General features: G+C 37.0%; 1 protein-coding gene across 1 annotated transcript; it reads right to left on the bottom strand.

Moving 5' to 3' along the window:
• Nucleotides 1-5,768: 5,768 nt before the first annotated feature.
• hoxc1a (homeobox C1a) lies at nt 5,769-11,911 on the bottom strand. The gene is made up of 2 exons (XM_051880082.1): nt 11,090-11,911; nt 5,769-6,363 (listed from the first exon to the last, which is right to left on the bottom strand). Exons 1-2 carry the CDS (start codon nt 11,658-11,660, stop codon nt 6,014-6,016), a joined length of 921 nt encoding a protein of 306 aa, XP_051736042.1. The 5' UTR covers nt 11,661-11,911; the 3' UTR covers nt 5,769-6,013.
• Nucleotides 11,912-26,671: the final 14,760 nt, after the last annotated feature.

The raw sequence follows: 26,671 nt of genomic DNA, 5'->3' as shown, positions 1-26,671 counted from the left end.
TACTACCTTTCATACTTTGGCTGTCATATCTTTGTTTTTTACTATTAAGGCCTTTGTACAAAAAAAAAAGACCCGTCACGTCATTGACCCATATATATATATATATATATATATAGCACCAGGGGTTTTCCCCTATGTACTGACTGGCCAATAGAAATGCACATCATTATCATGCAGTATAACTCTTCTGCTGATGCATTTTTAGGTCACAAAACCTTTTTTCTTCCCTTAATTTCTTCTGTATTTCTATACAATGGCCGCATGAAAATACAAGCAAAAATGATTATCATTATGCAATTGTTTTACCAAATTAACCCAATTCATGACTTTCAGGTGCGTCGCTCTGATAACGGGACGGTTGCATCCGTCGGAAGGTTCTGCTCCCTGTTCGACATGGATCGGAAGATTGAGCACAATGTCTTATCTGGAAGATAGACAGAAAGACAGCGTCCTCTGCTCTTCTCATCTCCCCCTCCACCTCCTCGTTCTCCTCCTTGTGTGTCTGTGAGGCTATCACTATGGCAACCTCACCGAAGGCAGAAGGGAAGTGTGTGTGTGTGTGTGTGTGTGTGTGTTTGGGGGGTTGGCGTAGTTCAGACAAATAAGCTTTGCAGGGCTCATTTATTCATTTTTGGTTAGCCGAAAATGTGAACATGAAAGGTCAAATATGCTTGCGTTTGCATATTTGTTTTGCACTTTTGTTTATAGCACACGTTCAATATGGAAGGTATGAAAGATAAGGTTTGTTTTGGTGAATGATGAAACGGAACAAAACATATGGCATTGAAATTGCACCTTGTTTCTGTTAAGAGAAAGCCTTGAAATATTGCTATTAATTTTTTCTGCATTGCTCTTTGTTTTATGAAGAATATGCCACTTTCTTTTGTGCAATAAATGTAGTGTTTTTTCCATTATGTTTTTGTAGCCCAAATATCTGCATCAGCAAAATATACATGCTCTCGTTGTCTTGCTTTTAGGTCCCTGTAGTGCTTGTCTGCAACTTTTCAAAGGGCAATCCAAACCTTGAGAGTCCGCAGTGCTACACCATAGAGGTCAGAGCTTGTTTCCCAGGATCCACACATAAAGGCCTCCTTTATATATGCCAGTGACTTACAGAGGAAGAGCTTGTAGGGCCATACAAGTTGCACTGTCCTACGCTCTTAAAAATAAAGGTTCCAAAAGCATGCTGCTATGGAAACCATTTTTTCTTGGTGTGTAGAACATTTTAATAATATGAAGAACCTTTTTCCACTATAAAGAACCTTTAATGCAATTGAAAGGTTCCATGGATGTTAAAGGTTCTTCATAGAACCCTAGATGCCAAGAACTCATATTCTTAATAGTGTAGTGTACTGATTTGAATGCAAAAACCCCTGAACGTAACCTTGACACAGTTTCACCTCGGTAAGCGTCGCCCGTTCTCTGCCTCATTCAGATTCCTAGACCCCGGGCTCCGTTCTCCCCCTCCCCCTTCTCAGAGAGCGCAATTTCTTAGCCAGCCAGAAGTGCTGAGTGCTGCTGTTTGCTTTGTACACAGAAATTCGCTGAGGCTGTAAGCTGTCCCCAAACATCTGTTCTCGGGAGTCGTAAATGGTAGGAGAAACGAGGGCTAGAAAATGGTCTGCGTGCACACGCCCTCTGCGTTATATATATGCAAGGTGCCTTAAGACCTTCCCTCTACCTTCCGCCTTTTATGTTCGCCATTGACAAGCAAACAAATGAGTATGAGTTCTTCATTTTACTGCTTGCAATGCAAAAGAACTGGTACAATGTCTGTTTGTAATGGAGACCGGGTGTGGGATGTGAAGAGGTGTAGGAAGCTGTGTATCTCCTTTTGTTAGTGTACAACAGTAACCAGCCATTTTAAGGACCACCCATCAGGATCAGCCACCATCAGAGGCGCACATAAATGAGACATACAGTGGCTTTAAAATGGACAGTTTGAAGACAACTATATTTTAAAATAGCCAATTGACATAGCTATACTAAATGCCTAGAAATATGTTCAGAACATTTTTGCAATTTAAGTACTTTGTCATGAATAAAAGATTTTTATTGAATTAAAATAAAAGGTTTTCCCCATATTTCAATAATTTAATATTGAAATTTGATGGCTATAATTAGATGAAACTATCTGGGATGATTTTACTAGTATTTTCATAGTATTTTATTTATATATATATATATATATATATATATATATATATATAATATGTTTTATACATTTCTTTTACGTTTCTTAAATATATTCTTTATAGTTTTCTTTATATTAATATATATACATACTATATGTAAGTTATATATACATATGAGTTGATCTTCATTAACATTTAAAAAATGTAAACATATATTTTTTTTAATATTAGCAATCCTTTATTCTTTATAGTTTTCTTTATATTAATATATATACATATAACATAAAAATGTAAACATTTAAAAAAAAATGGTTCTTATGCATTTTTTATATTAGCAATACATTATATATATATATATATATATATATATATATATATATATCTTTATACATTTCTTTTACATTTCTTTTACATTTCTTAAAAACATTCTTTATAGTTTTCTTTATATTAATATATACATAAAACAATGTAAACATATTTTTAAAAAAAAATTGCTTATGCATTTTTAATATTCGCAATAATTTATATATATATAAAATGTATTGCTAATATTAAAAATGCATAAGCACAAATGTTTTTAAAAATATGTTTACATTTTTTAAATATGTTAATGAAGATTAACTCATAGGTGGAAACTCAGGCATGAGATGAGGTATATGTCCTTATGTTCACATTGAATCTAACCAGCACTGTCTATTTGTTGCGTATATGACATTGTTTTATAGTATAGGAATGTGGGCAATTTATGAAGCAAAATTTTCTGTACTTTTGGTGAACACTTATACATGATACTAACAATGCGAACTTGATGCTAGGGTCAATATAACCTTTGGTTAAACCTAGAAATAATAATAATTGTTATTATTACTATCATTCCTTTTATTTACTTATTTTTATTAGCTGATTTACACATTATGTTACTTAATGTAAAATAAAAGGTTACCTTAAGTAAATAATAACAGTAATTATTTATTTATTGACTTATTTTTATTAACTGATTAACACAAGCAATTCATTGTAAAAGTAAAATAAAAAGTTACTTTAAGGAGGAAAAACTAATGTGTTTTTAGTTGTTCTTGTGTGTCTGACACTTGTAGCAGAACATTACAGATTTTTCTCTTAACTGTCACTGCTGCTCACTCAGACTCAACTGATATTAGGCCTCTAATACATAAAATAATGTATGGCTTTGGTCATCATCCTAAGAGCATCGCTATAAGCAAGGTAATATCGTTTCCTCTCAATTACTGAGTAAAATGCAACAGTGCAGTGAGGATTATACTTGATTCTATCACGTTATCTATTTCTGCACCCACACGCCATAACGTGGGCATTAAGCCCCTGCACGCGGATGTAACTGAGCTAAAATGCACATCAGCTTGTGAAGGTGAAATCTAATGAGCTATACGAGAGGAAAACTTCCTTCCTGAACGCTGTACATTTTCATGCGTCGAACGTTTCGAGAAAGAATCCACAGGATCGTAAACAAGCGCTTTTATCTCTCCTAAACCTGGGAACATTAAGTCCGCATTCACGCTTAAAAGCGCACAAAAATAATAGTCATATATCTAGTTAATAATATGATTTTTTTAATGAAGAAAAAGTTACTTGGAGGGTTAGGAATTTCCATTTGATGATTATCTAATCGTCTTTGTTTTAATATCAGCTTTTAGTTTTTTTTTTTTTTTCCTCCTAGCTTCAAAAAGCTTGACCAGAAAAGATTATGCATCAAATAATAGCCTATAAAGAAAACGTATAGATGAATAAACAACGATATTAGACTGAAATGATACTTTAATAAATGATCTCATTATATAATTTAGCACAGCTTAAATGAATTAACTAGATCCTACACTGTAACATGAGAATAAGCATTTTGAAATTGAAAGAAGTGTGAAGACACCGAAACACATATTAATAATGCAGCCTTTTCTCTGTGAGCCACTGACCGGGTCACTGCTGTCTCGAGGCAAAACAGAGGTCAAGAGGTGAAAGGTGAACTCTGGAGTAACTGCATATATTAGCAGGCTCAGGCATGCGAGTCGTGCTTCGTGCATATAAGGTTCCTAACATGGCGCAGCGTTGAAGTCACAGTAATAACTCCAAAAAAATAGAAGAACGCTCATTTCAGTTAATATTATTGTTTAATTAACGCATCTCGATTTTAATGCGGCTAGAAAATTGTAAGGGCATTTAATATAATTTAAAAAGACTCATTTTCACAGTTCAGATCATTTATCTTTTCCCTAGACTGTAGTTCTTTTGTTAGAGAATTTGCTTTGATTTAAAGGGGGTAATATGCTAAATCCTTCAAATGAAAATTACCTTTAACGATTGTTATGCAAAACAAAAATGGAATTCATGCAGTGAAAGAAATGTTCATTTTAATTTCAGACTCATATTGTGAAGAATCTGTGCATTATTTCCATTTTAGTGATTACACTGAAAACAATAAATGAGTGAAAAAATACGACTTTCATTCAAATGCTGTAATTATTCAACCCATCAAGAAAAATCAATTAAAAGTCAATCAACTTAAATCCACACCACATCGATAAATCGATCGTTTAGGAATCTCTGATCCCAGATCAAATATTTTGTCCATCGAATAGCACAGTGAGAAGAAGGGGAGAAACTGCAGTTCTCTATAACATTTTAAAGTTCAATTATTATGATAAAAGATGCCATCTGAATAAAATACACCCTGAGTCTATGCGTTAGAAATGTAAACGGTGCCAAAATAATAATAATAATAATATCAGGAAAGTCTCAGTTTATTCGTCACCGTTCTTCTCTCTCTCAATGCACTGCTTTGATTCTATATCAAAATGAGGAGTTGGTATCAGAAGGTTCAACCCATGGCACTCGATTTAACCTCTTCTAGCAATAAATTGGTGAAAATACACGGCTAAGTGGAGGCACTTTGTACGTTGACAGCTTTTCGCCATTATTTAGAAAGACGAGTATCACCGATCATCGTGCGGCGCTCTTTATTCGCAGATAAAAGCACAAGCAGCATGAATATGACAGACACAGTACGTCTGCGAAACAGCAGCAAACCTGTTGAGTGTTTCTAAATGTGTGCAGCCTGGTCTCGTGCGCGCGCGCGTAAGATTGTGCATCTAAATTTGAGATTTTTAAATCTGTCCGCATCAGACAGGCTGCTGTACGTTAAGGATTTTTTAATCCACACCTAATTACATTTTTTAAAATAGTAGGCTAATATGTTAAAAAATAGTTAGGCTATACCTTTTCTCAGATATTCAGAGAAAATATCTTATTAAAAATAAAGTGAGGCATTTTAACCAATCAACACGGTTTTGTTTTAGAGCCAGGAATAATAATCAGATGAGTGTCAGAAATGATATATATTTTTTATGTTTACGCTGTACATTTTAGTAAAATATTTTAAACACATACTAACTAGATAGGCATAACGGAATAATAGTTCAGATAAAATATAAAAAACTCCACTTTATTTTTTAAATATCAATTTTGTCACTTTTCTTGGCACTTTTGCCCTCGACCCTGATGAGATCTATTAATTGTAATGATTCATTTTCTGATCCAGAAGCAAATTCATAATGATAAAACATATAGGCTAGCAAATAAAACAATAAAGGAAGACATAGCTATAAAGTGCATTTTAATTCATGATTTCTCCGCTTGCCTCAACAGGTGAGCAAACTTCATTTTTATCATTGAGAGCCACTGCTTTAATTTCTTAAACAATACAACCTGAATAGATAAATATTTATGTTTAGGGGGCAAGCTTCATTTTGGGTGTGTAAATATTTACTCTCTTGCTCTCGCGCATGATATTCACGTGATTGTTAATATTTTAGTGCAGCCGTTCCAACAATCTTACCCAAATGAAATTATCTTTTGTCAGGAGATGAACAAGTGTCTGTTTTTTTCGAGTCCTCATCACAGGCAGAAACCAGCATTAATCCCGGAACGAGGCCTTCCCGCAGCATTTTCTTCTGTTTCATGCGTCTGTTTTGAAACCAGATCTTCACTTGTGTTTCGCTCAGTTGGAGAGTGTTCGCGATCTCTATCCGTCTAGCTCGAGTCAGATATTTGTTGAAATGAAACTCCTTTTCCAGTTCTGTGAGTTGTTTGGTGGTAAAATTAGTTCGCGAGGCTCCACTCGAGGGGTCCTCGTCAGGATCTCGTCCGTGGTCCGTCTTCAGCTCCGGGTCCGAGCAGCTGCCCAGCTGTGTCTTAGCTGTAAAGGCAATGCAAAAAAAAATATAAATTCAAAACACCAAGTTCTATATAATAAAGATTCAAGGTTAAATTCAGTGCTTACCATCGTTATGTCACATTTTTACCCCCTCAAAAATAAATAAATAAAATAAAACAGAATGATTTAATATTAATTTTATAATCTCAGATCGAGATTTTGTTGAAACACGTTAAACAAAACACGTACGCTTTTTTTGTACTGTTAATATATTCAGTCGAAATATTATTGACATTTATTAATGATGCTTTTTATTTTAAGCCGCGAACAACTGGAAACTAATTCATTTACACTGATATAGAAAACAGAGCACCATATGAATATAATACTATTATTTGCTATAGTTGATGCACTATAATTTTATATTCATAACACACATATTGTTAATATAAAATCATGCATAAACATATAGGGTACAATTTAATAGTATTATGTTAGACTGATTAAAAGTGAGTTTAACAGTGATATTTGAACCAATTTTCATGAGTTTGATTAGCTATATGTGACCCTGGACCACAAAACCATAAGTCATAAGGGTCAATTTTTTGAAATTGAGATTTATACATCTTCTGAAAGCTGATGTATGGTTTGTTAGGATAGGACAATATTTGGCTGAGATACAACTATTTGAAAATCTGGAATCTGAGGGTGCAAAAAAATCAAAATATTGAGAAAATCACCTTTAAAGTTGTCCAAATGAAGTCCTTAGCAATGCATATCCACTCACAAAAATACATTTTTGATATATTTACGGTAGGGAATTTACAAAAAATCTTCATGGAACATGATCTTTACTTAATATCCTAATGATTTTTGGCATAAAAGAAAAATTGATAATTTTGACCCATACAGTGTATTGTTGGCTATTGCTACAAATATACCCGTGTGACTTATGACTGGTTTTGTGGTCCAGGGTCACATATGCAAAATATCCAAACTGTAATATGACACTGAAAAACCATTGTATAATTCCATAGATACTGCTTACCAAGTACACATTTTTGATTCAACATTTTTATTTTTCAAAAGCAGAATTATATTTGCCAGGTTTCCTGCATGGTCACTCATTTGTGACTTTCCAGTGAAGGTAATTTTCATTGAGGAGGAGTTTGTGATTGCATGACCTTCATCTGCATGCAGAAATCCTGTCTGAGTAAACTAAATAGAGGACTGTCTGTCTGTTTGCACCTCACAGATGACTGTAGGTCAAGGGTCAGATGCACTGTCCATCACAAAATATTCCACAGTGCTGTGTTACTGCTTTGCCCAACCTAATGTGCCCTGTAAACAAAGTGCATCTAAATGTGCCTTTCTCTACAGTGTTAATTTTAGAATGGCGTTAAATCTGCAGTTTAACCGAGCTAGTCAACTAACAGCTGTCTTAATGGAAATCAAACTCGTGTTTTGTTGTTTTCTTGTGTTGTTTGCTTTTGGAAGCACACAGGAAGTTGCACATTCCTTTACGGCACACACACACACACGCAGGGGTCGGGCGGGAAAATCCCCTGGAGTGATACAGACGCATTGAGCCCTCACATACTGCTACAGTTGCAAGTGTCTCTCTAACCTCTGTGCCATCTGCGCTCCATGTGTATGTGTGTGTGTGTGTTTGTGGTCAGTCATGTCATTGCAGTCAAGGACGTACAAACGCAGGATACACAAAGACAAAAGTCAAATAAATGCACAATGTTTTGGTTGCAATAACAAATAAATGTTATCTTATTGCAACCGAAACATTGTACATTTATTTGACTTTTCTTTGTCCATGTGAATTTTCAAGTAAAACACTTCCCAGTAAACCTTACATGTCACTAATATCACTTTCTCTTAGGCTTAACAGGCACAAACAGTTGATTATACAGTTGATTTTGAGAGCGCTCTGCTCTGATCTTTATCTCGCTCTCGCTGTGCAACTGAAAGTAAACAGAGAGAAGGAAAAAAGCAATTGTAGGGTCACCTCTAATATTCACGAGGGACGTTCTAACAATCAGAGCATTCACTGACAAATATGAAGTAATTAAGCAATTTCCTTAGGAAATAAAAAAGTGTGCATGAAAACACTGATGAATGAGTTGCTGGATAATAGAATTGGCAGTCGCCAGAAGGCATAAAGGAATCAAACGAAACATTTGAGGAATGACTTGCAAACTTGGAAATGGCCAACCAGCCAGAGGGATGACGTGCCCCACTAAGCCTAAAAGAGAGCAGGGGAACTGGGGGTGGGGGATCGATACAGATTGCCTCGGTCATCTGGGCATCCAGCCCACAGTAATTCAGGTGCTGTCAGGGTATAATTGAAGAATGACGCACGGGGACTATGTGCACTGTACTGGGGGATCCAGTCAGACACTCTGGATAAGCTTTTATTCATGTTGAGTATAGGAAACATTTTGATGTTGCCCAGTATAAGAACAATAACCCTCACAATGCATGGAATCTCGCACTTAAAGGGATAGTTCACCCAAAAATGAAAATTCTTCCATCATTTACCACATGTCGTTCCAAACCCATTTGACTTTCTTTCTTCTGTGAAAAATGTCTCGTCAGTCGAATTCAATGGGGTCCAATGTTCTTCATAATATCTTCTTTTATGTGCAAAAGTGAGTCGTACAGGTGAACTATCATTTTAATGTTTTTTCTTCTCTTTAATAATATATATTTCTCTTTTTTTTCATTAGGTTATAATGACCTTAAGTAAAGGAGCAGACAATAAACAGTCGCCCCACCATTTAACATTTGACTTTGGCTGCTGTGTTGATGTGAGTATTATCTTAAGCACTTGTTGACAGACCTCTCATATATCATCATACAACGCTTTCTCCATAAGGCTTGCGATAAAACCAAAGACATTAAGCACAGAGGGAGAGCCACAACTTAAAGTGCCCATTTTATGCTCCTCTTCAAAGGCAAAGTTCACCCAAAAATGAAATCATCATTTACTCACCCTCATATATAAAAGTCAATGGGATCCAAAGTTGTTTGGAGCACCATTCTTCTAAATATCTTTTTTTTTTTTTTTTGTTCCACAGAAGAAAGAAATGCTTGCAACGACATGAGGGTGAGTAATAATGTTTGGGTGAACTATCCCTTTAAGTCTTGTGTGCTTAAAGGGACAGTGAAGTTTAAATCTAGGTAAGAATGAATGCAAAAAGTAGTAGGCTTTTCTATATGTGTGTGTGAATGTGTGCATATTATATATGTGGGTGGACTGGACAGGCAGGAGAAAAGCAAACAGCAGACAAAACAGTAAACAAATTGTGAACTCCTGGCCTTGCCACCATTCAAGCATTTGGGATTTGATATAGCAGGCCTATTTCCTGACCACAGCTGTTGTTCATACGCTGGGCGATATAGCCCGAAATGACCTTTTCACTGACATATTTGCCTGTGAGTTATTTTAGATCATCAGTGTGGCCTGGCCAAACATTCTTCTCCCTGACAGTCTGGAAACCATATGAATGCTGTATTACTGATTCGTAGGAAATGACAAATCAAACAGTGCTCTTCTTGGTTTTACCATCAACCTATTACATATATTGTGATTTACTGAGGGGGACGAGCGATTCACAATTTAACGCACAGCTCTCACAACAAACATGAAATACTTTGACATAATACAGGTCAAATGTCATTGAGCATGACATTTTATGAGCACATGTCAAGTAACTCACATTTGAACTGCATTAAACGCAGACCTATCCAATCATTACTCTGGTTAAGGATTATACCGAGATTCTGACAGACATTTTCCGACATTCAATATAGAAAATTAATTGCAGGCATATAAACATTGGTCTCTATTAAGATTTAGGGCTCTGTCGAGGAAAAGTGTTCCTCTGAAGTTTATTTGGCTCTGAATGGAGAGCTAGGGGGTGCTGGACTCCTTTAAATATGGCCTGGGCTGCTGCTTGTCAATGAGAGAATTTTTAAGGGGATGAGCATAGAGAAAAGAATGGAGTGTGCTATTTATAAAAATGGAGGAATTCTGCCTGCTATGTTGTTGCTGACCCATTTAGGCACCAGAGCAGATCTTACATATTACACTCTCCTTAATTTTCAAAGGTTTCTCCATAAAACAAGCAAACGCAACAAGTGACACATGCCACATCTGCAGAGGATGGGCAAAGTTTCATAATCTGATATTTTTGCTACTTATAGTATGATGACATGTAGATGTAAATATCAAATAATCTGATTTTATATATATATATATATATATATATATATATATATATATATATATTTTTTTTTTTTTTTTTTTTTTTCTCAAATACATAGGCTACATGATGGTTCCAATATATTGTTTTTAGGTGATTATACATGAGGTTTTTATGTAATCATATTAGCTAAAGCCTAAGCCTTAATACAAACCTGTTGATATGGGTAAATTAAAAGTGAGTACCACTTTAAATGTTCCCACAAGTCGACATGTTTCACTATATTAGTAAGTAAATCTTTTTTAAAAAATGTGGCCTTCACAAGTATAGCCAAACGTACACACTCATAGCTCCACCTCCAAGTATTAATTTCTGCTTGCTGAAAAGTTATTGTCCTACTTTCAGTCTGGGAAAATCGCTTTATAATTGAAAAACACAATTAGCAACAGCATTATATTTTAAATCACCTCACTGAAAATTGGCCACTCGGTCAGTATATCAGTGTGCGCTGCAGAAAAGTTCGTCGTACTAAAAAACTATTGTCAACTTACCTGCACGAGACTGATTTCTCCTCACTCTCATCCAGTCGAAAGTCTTTTCACTTTGCAAGGTCTCATTTAACGTGTTTAGAGCCTCGTGTCTGGTGCTATCGTCCTTGACTGGAGGGTGATGCACTGGGCCGTCGCGTGTGAGCACTTCGAGGTGTGTGTTGTTGACAGGGCCGAGTTCACAAAGCGCGCCGGAGAAAGTTCTTAAAGTGTCTGAGGAAGGCGAGAAGCCCGTTCTGGAGAGACCCTGCTCACGACAGCTTTGGAAGGAGGGGACTTGGGGTCGGACGGGGTGCACTGGTCTATAGAAATCTTGATTATGGGGGAAGGGGGGTCTGGTCGAGTTAGCAGGACCAAGGTCCTCACAGGGCTTTGAACACGCGCCTGTGGCCGTGGCACTGAGATTCGTGAAATGGTATTGAAGAAAATCCGCCTCGGTGTTGTTGACATGTCCCTCCTCTCTGCTTGGGAAGTCAGTAGTAGCTCCGTGGTCCTGATGCAGACGCATTACTCCAGTAGCATGATAGCCCTTGAAAAGTGACGTTGTGTCCCTGAACCCTTGATAAGAATTCATGGCTGCATCTCATATATATTCCAGATTTTCATTCGAGGCTGGACGCGACAGAAACTCCATCCACAGATGCCACACATAGCGCGCAAAAGGACAGAGGCACAGATCTAGACAGGGACATGCCTTGTAGAAACATTCGATCGGTGATGGATGGGGATGACGTGCCCTCTAACTCTTGGCCAATAGCCGGACATCTCCCTCATCTGAGTGAGCGTTAATTTACCAAAGCAAGCAAGTTTGAATGACTTATTTGACCTGCTAATAAGGTCTCGTGGAGTGTGTGTGCTCGCGCGTGTGCGGAGAGGGGTCAACATCAGTACTACATTTCTTAATGGATAATATTGAATTTAATCAAAGCGCACTGGATGATTTCTAGTGTGAATTTTGCACAAATGTCAAGGCATTTGTGAAAAGTCACATTTAGGATATTAATAGATTCTTTGTTCTGTTTGTTTCAGATCCAAATAATTTAAAAACTGGCAGGACTAGTATTGTGTTTTAAATTTAAGTTACCCTATCAAAAATATTATTTAGACATGAAAATTGTCTTCATATTGTTGTTTTTTTCTCGGAAGGCCCGGTCCGTGTCCACGTTTCAGATGAGCACGCACAGAAAATCAATGACATGTTTAGTCAGTATAGCAGCCTTAGCTTACCCGAATAAGGTCTTAAGCCATTGTCAATAGATGTTAATGGGAAAGCCATGGATCTTGTGGTTCACGCCAATTATATAAAGCTTGACGATTGTTGCTTCATTTAAACTTTGAAAAGAAACTTAGAAACGTATCTCTCAGGTAACCCACGTTAACACTTGCATTCCTCCTTGTGTTATTTTAGACTTAAACTTTTTTCAAATTCCGATCTATTTATCTTTAAAACAGATTTGTTCAACGCAAAGAGTCTCCATACTTAGGGAAAAAAACTGTGTATAATTCAATAGCCACAGGGAATCTAACATAACAGCTGAAATGATGTTAAAAGGGAATCATAAAGTCATTGTATGAGATTTCTGAGTGATTATCTGTGCTCTAAACAGCTGTCGTTGAGGGTCATTCGTCGGTCAGATGATAATTAGCAGCTGCCTCCCCTGCAGTAATCAACCGCTTTATACGAAAAGTATTTAACTTTTTATTTGAAGAAATATTTATTTTTTCAAAACAAATAGCAAGATAAACTGACAATATCATTAAAGAATTTAATTCGTTAAATATAGTCGTTTCATTAAAAAAAATATAAAAGTACAAAGAGTTTTATTATGGGTAAGTTTAACCATCGCTTCATTTTAAATGCTAAACTTTATTATACACATGCTGCCTTTTATATAGTGCATAAAAGGAAAAAAATAGTATAATTGCGTTTAAAACTTTTCACGGTTCTCCTTCTAAGAGGAATTTCTCTTGTAATTTCAAATAAACGTCTACATTAAATAGGCTAATACTAAAATAATCCAAGAGTAACTACATCCTTAAAATGAGTTTTTGACCAGCCACTGTTACTTTCGGTGAGAAATAACAAATAGGCCTAACTAGCGTACAGATTTTCTGTCATTCTCGTTTTCTTTTCTTCTTTTTTTCATCAGATTTTAATTTTTGTAACTTCATGCACTAATTGGATGAGCCTGTTACACTTGAGGGAGGTGAAATATGTATGGAATATGATAACTGATGCTTAAAAAAATCTTTTCCCGGTTAACCTAAAATGTGCTTCATATGGTAACATTTACTGGATAAATTCAAGCCAAAATATTAAAGCTGCAGTCCGTAACTTTTTTTAGTTAAAAATGATCCAAAATCAATTTTTGCGCAAGTCAGTGTTCAATATGATCTCCTTACCTTAGCCCGATTCACAACGTTAAGCTTGTTTTCTAGTTCAAATGGTACTGGTGGGTTTCCGCGGGAAATTCGAGCATGCCGCCGTTCGTCTTTTCGTCATGTCTGTTTACATAAAGAACAAGTCCTTGCTATAGTACGCTATATGGCATGTGGATGCTGCGGGTGACGGATTATTTATAGCATTTTCTCACAACAGCTGGGATAATTAAACTTATTTTGATGGCGGATTGTATGGTTTGACAAATTAACTTTAGAGATTAGACTGTACACAAATTAAAATCTACAGGTAATTCTAATACACGCTAAATACACATAGTCACGCGGTGCTGATATTGTTAACCTTAACAATTTGAGAACAAAGTATAAAAATAATAATAATTTGCATAGTTTGATGTGATATGAGCTAAGTGATCGTTAGATTTAATGACCATTGGTAGCGTGATTTATTGTAATGCCTTTTGTCTCAGTTGGGCAGAAAAGTGGCAGATTTTTTACTTCACTTGTACATTTTCCAGTTACAATACTTATTTTGGTCATACTTCCAAGACTACAATCTGTGATTTTCATTTGCACTTTTAAAGTCTCGCTTTGTGTATCTTGACAGTTTGCATGTATAAAATATATGAATTTTTGACTTTTTACATGTGCATTCAATTATATTTTTTATGTGACATTCCAAAAAGTTTCTCCACAGTCATCGAGCATTAGACAAGAGAACATCAGAGATATGACCTTTAGAGGTTATCAGGAGTACAACACTCTCACATCTGTTTAGAAGTGGTATCCCCGGTTCCCTTAACAGATGTGATCTTTACTTTCACACTTGGTCTTTCGTTCCGTTAAGTAGCTCAGCCATTAAAAAGTTTTGAGTCAAATGATATCAACATTGGATCAAGTTCAGAAATACACAGAAAATGCGCAGAAACCACTGTCTTAAAGGGATAGTTCACCCAAAAGAGATCTGCTTAGTTACAAACATTCTTCCTTTGTGTACAGCAAAACAAAAATTTATACAGGTTTGGAACAAGTTGAGGGTGACAAGCACATTTGCATCACATTCACAGTTTGGGAGACAAAATGTATGCATTGTAAGTCACTTTGGATAAAAGTGTCTGTCTGTGTGTTCTCTAGGTCTAGGAATCTGAAGCACTTTGGCTTTGCTGATTAAATCAGATTAAAATCAGTTTCTGGCAAAATGAGGAGACTGATCATTTTAGTTGTTTTTTAACATGCATAAAAAGTATTTTAGTAAAATGAAAAGGCAAGTGTTAATCATAGGAAAGTGAATAAAAATAACAAGATGATAATAGATCTAATAGTTATGATATTGTTTGCATTTAAACTACCACTATAAACATTTGAACTACTGCACAGGACAGGAGGAATTTCCGCTTATATGACCAATAAAGAATTTTACTAGGGCTCTGCAGTGATTAAAAAACCATCTCAAATAATCAACAATGTATAACTGTGCTCTCTCAACCCCAGAGATCTGGTCCCAGCTGGAAGAATAAATGGAATTCTACGGGCAGAAACGCACTGAATGACGGAGTGCAATATATCCCTTCCCTCTGTACATTTGCATGGTACACTTATCCATCTTCATGTCAGCTGTGGGGTTACCCAGGGTTCACGCGCTAGCTTGTTTCTCTCCTCTCCGCTCAATAAATAAATCTCTGCTGCTCTCTGTTTACGGGCTGAATATAAATTTGTTTGCAGTCGATCGCGGGCCTGTGTGAAGGCATTAGAAATTGTATTTCTGTAATGGGTTTCAGCATGAGGAGGTGGGGATGGGGGGGCTGGGGGGTGTGAGGCAGGAGTTGCAGAAGTGTTTGACTGCAGGGTAGGAAAAAAAACAGGTGTGTGCACTGCTCCACCTCAATAAGATTATACACACATTTTTATAGTCCAGATAAGATAAATTGGCTCAAGGCTGAATTTACAATGGATTTAAACTGAATTTTAATGTTATTTACTCTCATTTTATAGAGATCAAATATTAAGGGTTTATTCGTTTCTCCTCGTGCCATATGTTTGATTAGTATAAATCGTGAGGGAAAGCGGTGTTCAACATGCCTCCATGTGTTTTCTACAGACGTTTGACCTCAGTTGAACAGCTCCGGGTAAACAAGTCATCGCAAACGTCCCCCCTCAGTTCTAAACAGCTTGCGTCCCATCAGTACGTGTGTTTTGCCAGGACAGATGACAGGAAATCAGTCTCGGCTCATGTTTGTAATAAGGCGAGGGAACATTCATTTTCCTTATTGACTGGAAAGAGACCAAATAATACCAGCTTGCCACATCCGAGCTGTTTCCGGTCGCATCCTGTCATCTACTGTTATAATATTTAAAGCGAATGACATGCACCAGTCAAGCCTCTCTCTGTGAAGTAATTGCATGCATGTTCACCTCTCTGTGACTTTACAACTGGAGGCTGGTGAAAATACTAGTGTGGTACAGGTTATGTTTCATTATGATACTCTTCTCCGAGGGGAAGCTCGCTCTGATAACCTGATCTCTCTTTGGTGAGCCTCCCACCAAGCTGTGGGATCTTGGCCATGATGTGGAGGTCATATCATTGGCTGATTTTGACCTCTGACCCCTGTGACAGAGCACTGGAATGATGATTCGTGGCCCGGGTTTAACCCTAGAGGACTGTCGGGCCTAATTATTTCTCATCTTTGAGCCCTGAAAATGCCAGGAGTGAGACGCTGCTGACAGGTGACTGTCACCACTGGCGTTAAGGTCATTGTTGCTAATGTAGAGCGGGCCTGTCTCGGATGATTGGTTAAGGGCTGGTAATCTATGCACTTGCGTACACCTCTTACTTTATCACTGGGGAACACACCAGAGAGGAGGCCAAATGAAAAGCACTCTGACCTAGAAAGTAGGCTTGTGCGACATTCAGAATTGAATGTATTTTAATTGAGGAAAAGAAGCAAATTGCAATTCTAAGTTGAAAGTAGGAAGGAAGTAGAATTAAAATAAATGAAGATACTCATATGATTCTAATTTTATGTCTGAATGTTGAATTGACAGTCTTTTCAACTTTTTCCAAAACTATCAAAACACAATTTTGAAGGTTTATAGGCCTGATAGATAGACAGACAGACAGACAGACGCATAGATAGATAGATAGATAGATAGATGGATAGATGGATAGATAGATGGATGCATGGATGAATGGATGATTGATTTGATAGATAGAAAGATAGATAGATTGATGGGTGCATAGATAGATTGACTGAATGATTGATTGATGCATAGATTGATTGATAGATGCATAGATAGATGTATTGATTGATGCATAGATATATTGATTGATGGATGGATGGATGGATGGATGGATGGATGATTTGATAGATAGCATGATAGATTAATTAATTGATGCATTGATAGATAGAGAGATGGATAGATAGAGAGATAGATAGATACATATATAGCATTAAAAGGTTAGTTAACCTAAAAAAATGAAATTTCTGTCATTACTCACCCTCATGTCATTCCAAACCTGTAAGACCTTCATTCATAAGATATTTTTGATGAAATCCAAGAGTTTTTTTTATTTTTTTATATCCCCAATAGAAAGCAACATAATTACCGTCATTCAAGATCCAGAAAAGTACTAAAGACATGGTTAAAATAGTCAACGTGACTACAGTGGTTCAACCTTAATGTTATAAAGCGACAAGAATACTTTTTGTGCACAAAAACAAAAAAATAATGACTTTATTCAACAATTTTTCCTCTTCCCTGTCAGTCTCATACGCAATTGGCGCAGTGAACGCAGTTCAGAGCTTCTGTGTTTACGTCCGAACGCCAGCTCAGTATTGGCCGATGCTGTTTCAGTGAGCACCACAACGTATGTGTGTGATGCTGACACAGGAGCCGGCCAATACTGAGCCGGCATTCGGCTGTAAACATGTAAGCGCTGAGCTGCGTTCACTGCGCCAACTGCATACGAGTCTTACCAACGCTATCTCATGACTGATACGTATTTCACGAGGTGGCTAATTCATACCAATTCGTACGACCTCACTCGTTCCAATTCATATGATTTGTCTAAACCCCAGTAACGGGTAGGTTTAGGGGTAGGTCATTAGTACGAATTTATACAAATTTGGCAACTCGGAAAATACGTACGATTTATCAAAAAACGTACGATTGAGGTTGTACAAATTCGTATGAATTAGCCACTTAGTAAAATATGTACGAATTGCTGTGAGATGGGGTTGAGAAGGGTAGAGGGTAGAGAAGAAATTGTTGAATAAAGTTGTTATTTTTGTTTTGTTTTGTGCACAAAAAGTATTTTCGTCGCTTCATAACATTAAGGTTGAACCACTGCAGTCACGTTGACTATTTTAACTATGTCTTCAGTACTTTTCTGGACTAATGAATGAAAATTGGAATGCGTGAATGCAGTCTTATGGATAATAGCTCCTGCCAAATGCACAAAAATGTAAATTTATATAGACAGACAAACAAAAAGAAAGCCTGAAAGTGAAATACAAAAGGAGTAAGAGAGCAATACAGAAAAAATGAGTGATTGGGGGAGACCGACAGGGAAGATGAAGCCATTGATAACATCAACAGCAGTAATTGATTGAGCACACTGCTGACAAGGTGATTGTTTAAACTTGCAGTGGTGCATTTTACTCAAGCGGCAGCAAGATGACTCTGATAACAAAACACACCAAGCACTTTTAGGGAGTTTTTAGACTTGGTCACTTCATGTGTTTTTACTAATAGCTATCTAATCATAAAAACACCAAGTGCTCTCCAAGATGCATTTGAGACAGATGCGAGAGGTGGAGGCGGTTAGAGACGTGTACAAGATGCAGTCAAGTGTAAATGCTTCTGTTTGATAATTAATCCCAAAGTCCCAAATGGCTTAGGCTAAGTCCATACAGTCCGCATGTGAGCGAGCAATCGTGGATGAGACACATGGATTGAGCAACTGCAAATCTCAAACATCATTTGCCATATGGGAAAAGATATTTTGCTTCCCACCATTTGCATTACCACTGGAGTGAACTCTGTTATATTTGCATAGTGTCATTATATATATATGTGTGTGTGTACTTTATAATGTGCAATCAGATAGCAATCCATTCAATTAAGATGAAGTAAGTAGTTTCACCACGACATGCTTTTCATTAAAGAAAGATTCTTTATATTATGAAAAAAATATACACTACTGTTCAAACTTTTGGGGATGGTAAGATTTTTTTATGCTTTTGAAAGAAGTCTCTTATACTCACTAACGCTGCATTTATTTGATCAAAAATACAGTAAAACAGTAATACTGTGAAATGTTATTACAATTTAAAATATATTTTAAAATGTAATTTATTTCTGTGATGCAAAGCTGAATTTTCAGCATCATTACTCCAGTCTTCAGTGTCACATGGTCCCTTAGAAATCATTCTAATATGCTGATTTGTTGAAGAAATTCTTATTATCATCAAAGTGGTGCGGTTTAATATTTTTGTGGAAACTGTGATCCATTTTTTTCAGGATTCTTTAATGAATAGAAAGAAAAAAAAAGGGCTTTTATGTTGAAATAGAAATCTTTCATATCATAATAAATGCATTACTGTCACTTTTGAATAAAACTCTGAATAAAAGTATTTCTTAAAACAAACTAACTAACTTTAATGTCCCCAAACTTTTGAACGGTAGTGTACATTACATTAATAAATTATCATTATAATAATTTTTTTTTTAGTTTTATAAAGAAAAGCTTCAGGACCCACATATATATTTTAGGGGTACAACAGCTTGTCATTGGGGCAGTAAAAGGACATCTTTGTGCCTTTTTTTTACCTCTAGTACCTTAGGGGCCGTTTACATTTCAACTAAAAACAGAAAATTTCTTATGCGTTTTGGCCATTAATTTATACGACAGCGGCGTTTTGGGGATCTCAAAATGCAAGTTTTTGTCGTCTCTGTGCTGTGACGTCATGTACATGCATATTCAAGTTCAGTTTATAGGCACATAGTGTTTCTTTACAAAGTGATATCGCCAACTACTGGCCTGGCAGCAGAATACAGCATTTTTAATAGTTTTCGCAGATCTGTGTGAACAGGGATCATTTTGATAACATTGTCATCTGTATGGACGAAAAGGAAAAACGTTTCCATTTTTAGTACATGATTGTCGTGTAAATGTTCCTTTTGGAGTAGCAATACGTATACTTCTAAGATACTACTATGAACCTTTTAGGGGTAAATAACATACAAAGATGTCCTTTTAAGGGTACTGCGGCTAACCCTAACCCTAAAAAGTACAATTTTTGTACATTTTTTTTGTAAGGGTGTATCAGTATCATTGTAAGAAGCTGAACTCATACCATGCACTTTTTCTCTTCAGGTGTTTTTAAAAAATGCATTGACCATGGATATCTGTCATATTATTATTACAAGTGTTTCGTGTTGAAGAGAAACATTCTTTCAATGACAATTTCAGTTTTCTCTAATGATCTGCTTATTTTATTATCTTCAACAATAAGGAGTGTCGCCACTTGTAACAAAACTGTTGTTGCTTTTTTTGCAGAGAAACAAAGTACATAGTGACCAGGTGTGTGTTAATGGGATCCACTGCTGATTCTTACAGTCACACAGAGATCCCAGCAGGAATGTGCTTAAACAGCTCTGCCGTGTCTATCCCGTGTACTTCCCTTACTTAGCGTAGTTATATGACTGTAAGAATACGAATGCTTCCGGTCTTCACTTCCTACTTGAGCCCAGCAGGCAACAGCCCAAACAAAGTGACAGTAAGCCATCTGTCATACAAGCGTAGACTGCTACACTGTCTCCAGAGCCTCCGGAGATCCTTACTGGGCAACATTAGCAGGGTTAAACAGTTGGTAGGAAGGAAAACTCGTCACCGCACAGCCATATGCCTCTTCTCCTCAATTGCACAGTGAAAGAAAGCTTGCTTGAAATCCTTGTGCTTTTGGTGTCCAGACCTCAGAGCTACCTGTCTGAAAATCATCAGGTGTTGATTAGGTTGAAATTTGATTAATCCTAAACATCAGAGCGTATGTTATGGTAATTGATTTGTAGGAACCCTCATCAAGTTTGTGAGGCTTCTCATCTCTGTGTGACAGTCATCAGCCTTTTTTCTCTCCATTTAATGTCACCAATCACCTTTAGCTAGAGCGTATTTAAAAAGCCATTGATCTTTATAATGCAGTGCTTTAATATGACAGTAACAGTTGTACGTGATGCAGGAAGTCAAATTGTGGAGATTGATGAGGGCTTGCAGGTGAATTATAATCCATCTACCTGAGTGATGCCTACGCTGTGTTCCATACCAGCAGGCCGACAAATAAATAAAACCCACAAAGGTGACACTAGGAATTGATACTTAACAATCCCTCTGAGCAACAAGCACTAGGAGCGGCTTTGACTGAGAGGAAAACTCCCCCGGAGAGACAAAGAGCGAGAGAGAAATGGCAAAGCTGGGAAGGTTAATGGAAAAGAATGGACTGGATTTGCCAAAGGTCACACATACAGAGTCAGCACCTTGTTTATGATTAGAAGAGGTCTGAGCACAGCTTGTGTTTGAGCCGCTTAATAAAACGCTTTAAATGACTATTGATTCATGCTTCGGAAGGGAACTATGAATCTACTATGTGGTGATTACCTGTGTAAGCATGAGGTCCAGCGTTTTTAAATCCTTAATGAGAGTCTGTACGGTAAAGTGTGGTCACAGAGGTTGATCTTATCCTTTTTAATTGGTTAGAGGGCCTATATTTCATTATAATAAATAACGTTGTATCTTCTAATTTCTAAAATTGTAGTCGGCCATGAGATGTTTGAAGACAAATTGTGAATTTTAATGGCCGGTGGACCATCTCTTATGCAAATTGACTGTAGAATTAATTGATTCGATCCAATTTCCAGATCCTTAACTAGATTGTGGGATTACTAACTAAATCTGGAATGTGATGTATGTGTGGTGTCCGTGCGGTGCAGGGCCTTAACTGGCCCTTCTGATGATTTTTCAAAAATTCCCAGGATGAACTTATTTGGAGCGTACGCCGTAATCTCATTCCCCGCGCTGTATCGGGATGTGAATATGATGAGCGACTGATGGGAGTCTGTTAGTGCACTCAGTCTAGGTTAGTGCTTTGGATCAATGCGTGACCCTATTGGGAAAAAAATGGGGAATTTAGAAAAAGAACTGACCTTTAGATGAAAAGAAATGGACTGAGATATGAATAAAAAGAAAGCAATATCCTGGTAAAATTGCAAGGTGTATGAGTGTAATTAGCTGATGTCAATAATGAGGTTGCATAGTTGTAATGATGATTTCCTCATAGGGATATTGATGCTGATAGGCTGCTCTAACTGTGTGGAGAAAGTGGTGTGCTTTAGTTTAAATGTGCATATGTTTGTACACTTCAGCATTCATAAAGACACCACACTAACCTCTGTTTTTTGTTATATTTCTCATTGAAAGTCAAATCTACATCTTTGTGTGATGCACCATTAAAACAGAAACCTGTTTTCATTCTATATGTACAGTAGTAATGTGAACTATTTACACTAATGAAATTAAAGTTGTATTATTATTGATGAATGATATATTGGTGCCATATCAATTGGTTATGAGCCGAAATTGTAGATTTTCTGATTTCAGAATCAGAATTTGTTCATATTGGATATGTATTGGCTGATATTGGATATTTAAATGTGCATGCTTGTTTTTGTGCATGCTTGTTTTTACATTTAGATTATTTTTGCCACCCTCAAATGTAATCTTTAAAGGATTAGTTCACTTTAAAATGAAAATTAACCTAAGCTTTACTCACCTTCAAGCCATCCTAGGTGTATATGACTTTCTTGATGAACACAATCGGGTGTTATATTAATAAATATCCTGATGCATCCGAGCTTTATAATGGCAGTGAAAGGGACCAACAAGTTTGAAGCTCAAGAAAGTGCATCCATCCATCATAAATGTACGCCACATGGCTCCGGGAGGGGTTAATAAAGTCCTTCTGAATGCGTTTGTGTGAGAAAAATATCCATATTTAACAAGTTATGAAGTAAAATATCTAGCTTCCGCCAGACCGCCTTCCATATTCAACTTAGGAAGAAAGTGTAACGCCTCTCGCAGTTCAAAAAGCTTGCGTCCTACGCCTTCCGTATTCAACTTACGGAAACAAAGCTTAACTGATATAACTCCGATTGTGTTCATCAGAAAGAAGAAATTCATATACACCTAGGATGGCTTGAGGGTGAGCAAAGCTTGGGGTCATTTTCATTTGAAAGTGAACTAATCCTTTAATAGCACTAACAATTTAAAAACACTGTCAAATGTAATCTTCATAAGGTCTCAAAATAAATTTCTATTTCAAAATGTTCCAGCTATAATTTTGTAATTCCTAAAATCACTTGTAGCATTATTTTTTATGCAAAATGGTATAATTTCGTAACACTTTATTTTACAGTGCCGTAGTTACACGTTACTACATGTACTTACTATAGTAATAACAGTAAATTATGCATAATTACAAGTAACTAATCCTAAACCTAACCCTAACGGTAACTCTATAGTAAGTACATGTAGCTAATTAATAGTACTCAGTACTTATTTGAGTAAGTACAATGTAACTACGGCACTGTAAAATAAAGTGTAACGTATAATTTTTCCCCCAATGTTCCCTAAATACTTTTTTATAGAATTTTACTATCAGCCATTTATCAGTCTGTCGTCCATAACATTAAAATAATTATTGGTATCAGGCAGAACTTTAACATCATGCAGTAAGTAGTATCACTGTAGAAATTGGTGACATGATCTCATAGCTTTATTTTTTTTTTTCTCTCCACATGTTGTATAGCAATGCATCAGCAATGGATATCTGTCATTGTTAGCCCATATATATCATGTCGAAGAGGAACTTGAATTATATCAAAGACAGCTTTGGATCAATTCACTCATGTGGAGAGTTTGCTGTGTGCACCCTGTGTGGTTTTAAATGCTTAAAAATAGGTCTTTTTATTGTGTGAGTGGCCAGAGCAAGCTCTCTCATCCTCTGTGATCTTTGCCAGGGGTCGTGTAATGCTCCTTAATGTGCTCGTAAATCATGGCTGGTCAGCCCATGCACACAAGAATGTAAAGAATCCAACGCAGCCTCCATCTATCTCTCTCTCTTCTTCTCTCTTCAAGTCAGTCTAGTAAATCTTTTTTCCTCCTGAACACTCAAAGAGGAATTTCTCTGCAGCTGATTTTCTGCAAATTAATTACATACTGAGCTCAATGATGGATTTAGGAATGTAGTGGACCCGTTGTGCTGTTCTCTTTACCATGAACTGAAGCTCATACAGTGCAATGTCTAAATTAGATCTTGATCCTTCTTAGTTTACAGGCAGATTTCCCATCTGCGGCTACATCACACAAACACTGCAGGATGTCCATTTTAAAAATTGGGGCTGATGTTGTTCAATGGTCAGTCTAATCATAATTGCATGAGCCTCTCATGCCTCTTTGAACTTCAGTTACTGAATTTCTCTCTTATTATATTCATTAATATTATATTAAAGGGTTAGTTTACCCAAAAATTAAAATTCTGTCATTAATTACTTATTATGCTGTGCCAAACCCGTAAGACTTTCGTTCATCTTCGGAACACAAATGTGACCCTGGACCACAAAACCAGTCATAAGGGTCAACTTTTTTGTATGGTTAGTTAGGATAGGACAATATTTGGCTGAGATACAACTATTTGAAAATCTGGAATCTGAGGGTGCAAAAAAATCAAAATATTGAGAAAATCGCCTTTAAAGTTGTCCAAATGAAGTCCTTAGCAATGCATATCCACTCACAAAAATACATTTTTGATATATTTATGGTAGGAAATTTGCTAAATATCCTAATGATTTTTGGCATAAAAAAAAAATCGATAATTTTGACCCAATGTATTGTTGGCTTTTGCTACAAATATACCTGTGTGACTTATGACTGGTTTTGTGGTCCAGGGTCACAAATTAAGATATTTTTAATGAAATCTGAGAGCTTTCTGTCTGTCCACTGACAGTCCACGCAACTTTCAAGCCCTAGAAAGGTAGTAAAGACATCATTAAAGTAATCCATGTGACTCCAGCCGTTGAACCTCAGTTGTATGAAGTGATGCGAGTGCTTTGTTTGTGCAAAAAACATAATTTACCTCTTCATTTAAAAAAATATTAATTTCCTATGCATGTTCATGTTGACACGAGCGGACGTTGTTGCATGAACTCGTGTTGGAGATTAATATTTTGTGAATAAAGTGGTAAATTATGTTTTTTTTTTGTGCAAACAAAGCACATTAATTTCATAAAATTGAGGTAAACCCACTGGAGTCACATGGATTACTTTAATGATGTCTTTTACTACCTTTCTGTGGCTTCAAAATGGTAGTTGTGTACACTGTCAATGCAGGGACAGAAAGCGCTCAGATTTCATCAAAAAGATCTTCATTTGTGTTCTGAAGATGAACGTAAGTCTTACGGGTTTGTAACGACATGAGAGTGAGTAATTAATGACAGAATTTTCATTTTTGGGTGAACTAACCCTTTAATATTAATTAATCAGCTTGCAATTTCAAAGAAAATCCAAAGTTCTTGATAAGATGTTTAATCCAAGGCCACATCCAACATAGACACTGAGGGGATTAGTCAATTATTGATCGATCAGTTGGTTGATGTGGGATTTTTATGTATACCTTAAAAATGTATCTATATTTTTCATTCTTAATATTAAGAGCATTTGCAGAAAGATACTCTATGAGCATATTTTAAAAATACAGTATCTCACAGAAGTGAGTACACCCCTCACATTTTTGTAAATATTTTATTATATCTTTTCATGTGACAACACCGAAGAAATGACACTTTGCTACAATGTAAAATAGTGAGTGTACAGCTTGTATAACAGTGTAACTTTGCTGTCTCCTCAAAATAACTCAACACACAGCCATTAATGCCTAAACCGCTGGCCACAAAAGTGAGTGCACCCCCAAGTGAAAATGTCCAAATTGGGCCCAGAGTGTCAATATTTTGTGTGGCCACCATTATTTTCCAGCACTGCCTTAACCCTGTTGGGCATGGAGTTCACCAGAGCTTCACAGGTTGCCACTGGAGTCCTCTTCCACTCCTCCATGACGACATCACAGAGCTGGTGGATGTTAGAGACCTTGCGCTCCTCCACCTTCTGTTTGAGGATGCCCCACAGATGCTCAATAGGGTTTAGGTACCCTCAGCTTCTTTAGCAAGGCAGTGGTCATCTTGGAGGTGTGTTTGGGGTCGTTATCATGTTGGAATACTGCCCTGCGGCCCAGTCTCCGAAGGGAGGGGATCATGCTCTGCTTCAGTATGTCACAGTACATGTTGGCATTCATGGTTCCCTCAATGAACTGTAGCTCCCCAGTGCCGGCAGCACTCATGCAGCCCCAGAACATGACACTCCCACCACCATGCTTGACTGTAGGCAAGACACACTTGTCTTTGTACTCCTCACCTGGTTGCCGCCACACACGCTTGACACCATCTGAACCAAATAAGTTTATCTTGGTCTCATCAGACCACAGGACATGGTTCCAGTAATCCATGTCCTTAGTCTGCTTGTCTTCAGCAAACTGTTTGCGGGCTTTCTTGTGCATCATCTTTAGAAGAGGCTTCCTTCTGGGACAACAGCCACGCAGACCAATTTGATGCAGTGTGCGGCGTATGGTCTGAGCACTGACAGGCTGACCCCCCACCCCTTCAACCTCTGCAGCAATGCTGGCAGCACTCATACGTCTATTTCCCAAACACAACCTCTGGATATGACGCTGAGCACGTGCACTCAACTTCTTTGGTCGACCATGGCGAGGCCTGTTCTGAGTGGAACCTGTCCTGTTAAACCGCTGTATGGTCTTGGCCACCGTGCTGCAGCTCAGTTTCAGGGTCTTGGCAATCTTCTTATAGCCTACGCCATCTTTATGTTGAGCAACAATTCTTTTTTTCAGATCCTCAGAGAGTTCTTTGCCATGAGGTGCCATGTTGAACTTCCAGTGACCAGTATGAGAAAGTGAGAGCGATAACACCAAATTTAACACACCTGCTCCCCATTCACACCTGAGACCTTGTAACACTAACGAGTCACATGACACCGGGGAGAGAAAATGGCTAATTGGGCCCAATTTG

Source organism: Ctenopharyngodon idella, chromosome 22 (genome assembly GCF_019924925.1).
Source record: "Ctenopharyngodon idella isolate HZGC_01 chromosome 22, HZGC01, whole genome shotgun sequence".
Taxonomy (NCBI): domain Eukaryota; kingdom Metazoa; phylum Chordata; class Actinopteri; order Cypriniformes; family Xenocyprididae; genus Ctenopharyngodon; species Ctenopharyngodon idella.
Note: the sequence above shows the minus strand (reverse complement) of the source record. Positions and strands in the feature narration are given on the sequence as shown.

What these genes read in the sequence shown, in the direction of transcription:
- hoxc1a (XM_051880082.1), bottom strand. Translation starts at nt 11,660, where the DNA reads ATGAATTCTTATCAAGGGTTCAGGGACACAACGTCACTTTTCAAGGGC. An exon ending in GAGAAATCAGTCTCGTGCAG is followed by an intron (nt 6,364 to 11,089) that starts GTAAGTTGACAA and finishes TTGCCTTTACAG; the next exon opens with CTAAGACACAGCTGGGCAGC.